This window comes from Geospiza fortis, unplaced genomic scaffold, assembly GCF_000277835.1.
Source record: "Geospiza fortis unplaced genomic scaffold, GeoFor_1.0 scaffold172, whole genome shotgun sequence".
NCBI classification, from domain to species: Eukaryota; Metazoa; Chordata; class Aves; order Passeriformes; family Thraupidae; genus Geospiza; species Geospiza fortis.
In genome coordinates this window covers 10,572,804-10,577,181 of record NW_005054309.1, presented here as the reverse complement: position 1 = coordinate 10,577,181, position 4,378 = coordinate 10,572,804, and the positions used below count along the sequence as shown (strand labels likewise).

The 4,378-nt window shown below is 47.8% G+C and overlaps 1 protein-coding gene across 2 annotated transcripts in view; it reads left to right on the top strand.

Moving 5' to 3' along the window:
- LOC102031767 (IQCJ-SCHIP1 readthrough transcript protein) overlaps positions 1–4,378 on the top strand; it is an 82,578-nt gene that overhangs the window by 16,229 nt on the left and 61,971 nt on the right. For both annotated transcript variants that reach the window (XM_031055495.1, XM_031055496.1), the window contains exon 4: positions 1,547–1,736. In XM_031055495.1, coding sequence (XP_030911355.1) covers positions 1,547–1,736 — 190 coding nt within the window. The remainder of the gene's footprint in view (positions 1–1,546; positions 1,737–4,378) is intronic.

The following is a 4,378-nucleotide window of genomic DNA, read 5'->3' as shown; positions in this document are numbered from 1 at the left end:
CGGGAGGAGCGGGATTTCCCCGGGAGGAGCGGGATGTGCTCGGGAGGAGCGGGATTTGCTCGGGAGGAACGGGATTTCCCCGGGAGGAGCGGGATGTGCTCGGGAGGAGCGGGATTTGCTCGGGAGGAACGGGATTTCCCCGGGAGGAGCGGGATGTGCTCGGGAGGAGCGGGATTTCCCCGGGAGGAGCGGGATTTCCCCGGGAGGCGGGCTCACGCTGACACCTAGCGCACCGCCGGCACGGGAAGGATGCGCAGCCCGGGGCTCCGGGAATGATCTCCGGACATCCAAACATCACCATCATGGAATCCTGGAACGGTCCGGGTTGGAAGGAACCTTCAAAGAATTTTTAGTCCAGCCCTGAGCAGGGATGGCTTCTATTAGGGCAGCTTGTCAGTCTGATTTGGGGTCTTTTTAGGGGTAGGAAATCTCCCCCCCACCACCAGCCTCATGGGGAAAAAATCCTTCCTTATATCCTAAATCAATGCTCTCTTTGAATTATAGAATAATTTTTGCTGTACATTACACGATACTGATACATTCCCCTGGGGTTAGTTATTCTAGAAGTCTTGATTTTGAATAATTAAACTTCCCCACATATTTATCAGAGTCCAAGATTCCTTTTGGATCCTCTCCTAGCATGGATCCTCCAGCCCTGGCACAGGAATTGCCTCCATCCAGAAAACTGCCTCACTTACAGGCCATTCAAATATTAATGCATATTAAAATATTAAAAGGACATGAAGTTTCAAATTAAAACCCAGTGTCTTTTAAGCTTTTAGTCATGCAGATAAAAGCCAGATAAAATAATCCATTTTCAGGGAACTATCTAAGAGGGTGATTATGACTTATGTTCAGTTCTATTCTCTGTGTTTGAAATAGAAATACATGTAAATATAAATACGTAAATACTGCTCATCCCAGTGAATAAACCCTCAATTGCTTAAAAATCCTACAAGGAGCTAATCCTGCAGAGAAGTTGTGGATGCTGGAATAGTTCCAGGCCAGGTTGGAGGGGGTTTGGAGCAACTTGGGATAATGGAAATTGCCCCTGCCCATGGCAGAGGATGGAGTGAGAGGACATTTTCCAACCTCAACCATTCTGGAATTCCATAATTCCATGATACTGCTCTGGCTCTCAAATTCCAGTTGTATCTGAATTATAATCTGAAATATGGGGTAAAAATAAGATGTAGATGGCTGTTAATTCCTTTAAATGGACAAAAGGATATTTTAATTTTGATAGTGGAATGTAGGAGAAATTCTGAGTTCTGGATGGCCTCAAGTGAAATCACTTCCATGGGTTTTGGGATTGGGTGGGACTCTGAGTAACGTGGTAAGAGTTTGGAACCAGATGATCTTTAAGGTCCTTTCCAACACAAACCACTCCAGAATTCTCTGCTTCTCCTTCAAAAATATCCTAAATTCTCCCAGTGGTGCCTTATACAAACCCTACAGAGATATTTCCACGCGATCCTTGCCCAGACAGGAAAACAAAACACAGGAACCCCCAACCCCAATGTTTTGAAACCCTTTGTTCCCTCAGCATCCAGCGAGCATGGCGTGAGCGCCTGCAGCGCCAGGACCTGTCCCCATCCCCGGAGCTACGGGACAAGGGCAGCCCGTCCTCAGCGTCCCCGACGTCCCCAGTGTCCCCAATGTCCCCAAGGTCGCCAGCCTCGGGCAAGATGAGCAGGTCTGTCAGCATGAACACCTTCTCCGACAGCAGCACCCCCGTGAGTCCGGCTGGAATTCCTCCTTCTTCCTTTCCTGGCTTCCTTTCTGGGGTTTGGGATAAGTGAAAGCTCAGCTGAGGGGTCACGGGGTTGGTAATGGGTTAAAAAGGGATTTTTAGGTGTCTCAAATGACCTCCAGGCAGAGATTCCTCTTGTAGGCTCCTCAGGATGTGTGACTGTGGGTATCAGACCAGGAATTCAGCAGGTTTTGGAGGAGCTCTTGCTGGTGAAAAGGTTCTTCCAAGTGGTCCTGTGTCCTGTGTGTTTAGGATATTGTGTTCCCAAAAACCCTCAAATTGTGGTGCTTTTTATGCAAAGAAATGTGGTTTCTTGGTTGATTTTTGGTTTTGTTTTGTTGGTTGATTTTTGAGACTAAAAGAGACTAAAAGAGGCTGAAAGAGACTTCAAGAATTTTATTATGGAGATAAAAATTAAGTTTGATTTTGGAATAAATATTCCACCTTGACCAGTGGCTGGAGGCTGTATTTCTCTCTTTAAGGCAACCCTAAATAAACCCCAAATACAGATCCCATTTCTGGAAGACAAACAGCTCTGTGACTGTCTCTGAATTGGGATTTTTAGGTCAATAAATAAATAAATACAGAATCTGGAGGCATTGCCTTCAGCTTTGTGACAGAAGACAGGATTTGAGGGAATTGCAGACTGGAGCTCATGGAATAATTCAGGAATTGCAGGACAGGGATTGCCCTGGTGTGTGGTGCAGGAAGTGTGTCCCTGCTCCTGAGGAGGGAACAGCTTGGTTGGATCCTCACTGCCAGTGGCTGTTGTCACTCCCAGGACAGCATTTGGTGAAATCTGAATCCCTACAAAAATCTGGGAATCATTGTAAGTGGTGTTCTTCAAGCTGAATAAATTTAATTCTGCCTCAAGATGCAAAGTTGGAGTGATTTTAATCTCGTGAAGCCCAAGGCACTGATCAAACAGAGCTTTTCCAGAAAAAAAATTCAGGAATTTTGGGGATAATTTGACTCTTTCCAGTGCTGACAAAAGTGTTCATCCAGGCCCAAAGTGAAGCTGTTTCCAGCAGGTTTATTTTGGGACACGGTGCTTGACAGAATTTAATAAAATATTCCTGAGGGCACTGATTTATTTTCAGCTGGGAGCTGGAGAACAGGAGGATAAAGTGGGCTGGAATATTGGCTTAGACACTGATTTTTCATGGATTCAAGGGGTTTGGTTCCTTTAATTCGAGGAATAAATGAGGATATAAATGTTTATCTGCCACTGGAATCTGCTTCCACCAGAGGTCCCTCGTACCCTGCGCAGGGACACTCCTGGCTGCTCCAGAGTTTCTGCAGCACTGATCTCGTTTGGAAAATGACACTTTGGGATGTTTGGGAGCTCAGGAAGGGCAGCTGGGAGTTCTGTATTTGTGGGGAGAAAGTGATGCCTCCATCTCTGAGGTTTTGTGGGGTGCCACAAGGGGTTCCCCAAGGAGAGAACTGATGGAAGAGGTGCAGTGTCAGAGCTTGAGGGATGGGATGGGAATTGGAGAATTCTTGTTTGGCTGCTGCTTTGTGGCAAAGAAAGGTTTGTGTGTGTATAGCACAAACAGTTTTTTAACTGTTGGAAAAGATCTGTTATTGATCACTGTTCAGATTATGGTATGAGGAGCATACAGCTGGAGCTGTGTTGTCTTTACTTGCTTTTGTTTTCCTTGCGCATGTTAATTTTTGCCAAAAATAAATTAGAAGACAGATGTATAACAGATTTGAAATAACATTCTTCCTTGTAAATATTTTAATTTTTGCTACCGTGTAGAAAAGTGCCAAAACTTTCCTTCCTAGACGGGTTTCTGCTTTTTCCTCCAAAATCACGGAATGGTTTGTGTTGAAAGGGACCTTCAAGCTCATCCCATCCCACCCCTGCCATGGCAGGGACACCTTCCACCGTCCCCAGGCTGCTCCAGCCCCAATATCCAGCCTGGCCTTGGGCACTGCCAGGGATCCAGGGGCAGCCACAGCTGCTCTGGGCACTCTGTGCCAGGGCCTGCCCACCCTCCCAGGGTCAGAAATTCCTTGCCAATATCCCATCTAAATTCCCCTCCTTCAGCCTGAAGCCATCCCCTTGTTCTGTCTCTCCAGGCCCCAGTGAAGTGTCTCTATGTCTTCCTTGTATCCCCATTCGGATTCTGGAAGGAACTCTGAGCTCTGCACAAATTTCCTCTTCTCCAGGCTGACAAACCCCAACTTTCCCAGCCCATCTCCACGGGGGAAGATCTCCAGTCCCCTTATCAACATCATGGCCAGTTCTGGGCTTGCTCCAGCAGTTCTGCGTCCTTCTTACTGTGGGGACAGCAGACGCGGGTGCAGCACTGCAGGCGGGTCTCAGGAAGAACTCCGTGTCCAGGGGATGTGTCAGCCCGGTTCCCAGGAACCATTCCATGTCCAGGGGGATGTGTCAGCCCGGTTCCCAGGAACCATTCCATGTCCAGGGGGATGTGTCAGCCCGGTTCCCAGGAACCATTCCATGTCCAGGGGGATGTGTCAGCCCGGTTCCCAGGAACCATTCCATGTCCAGGGGGATGTGTCAGCCCGGTTCCCAGGAACCATTCCATGTCCAGGGGGATGTGTCAGCCCCGCTCCAGGAACCATTCCATGTCCAGGGGGATGTGTCAGCCC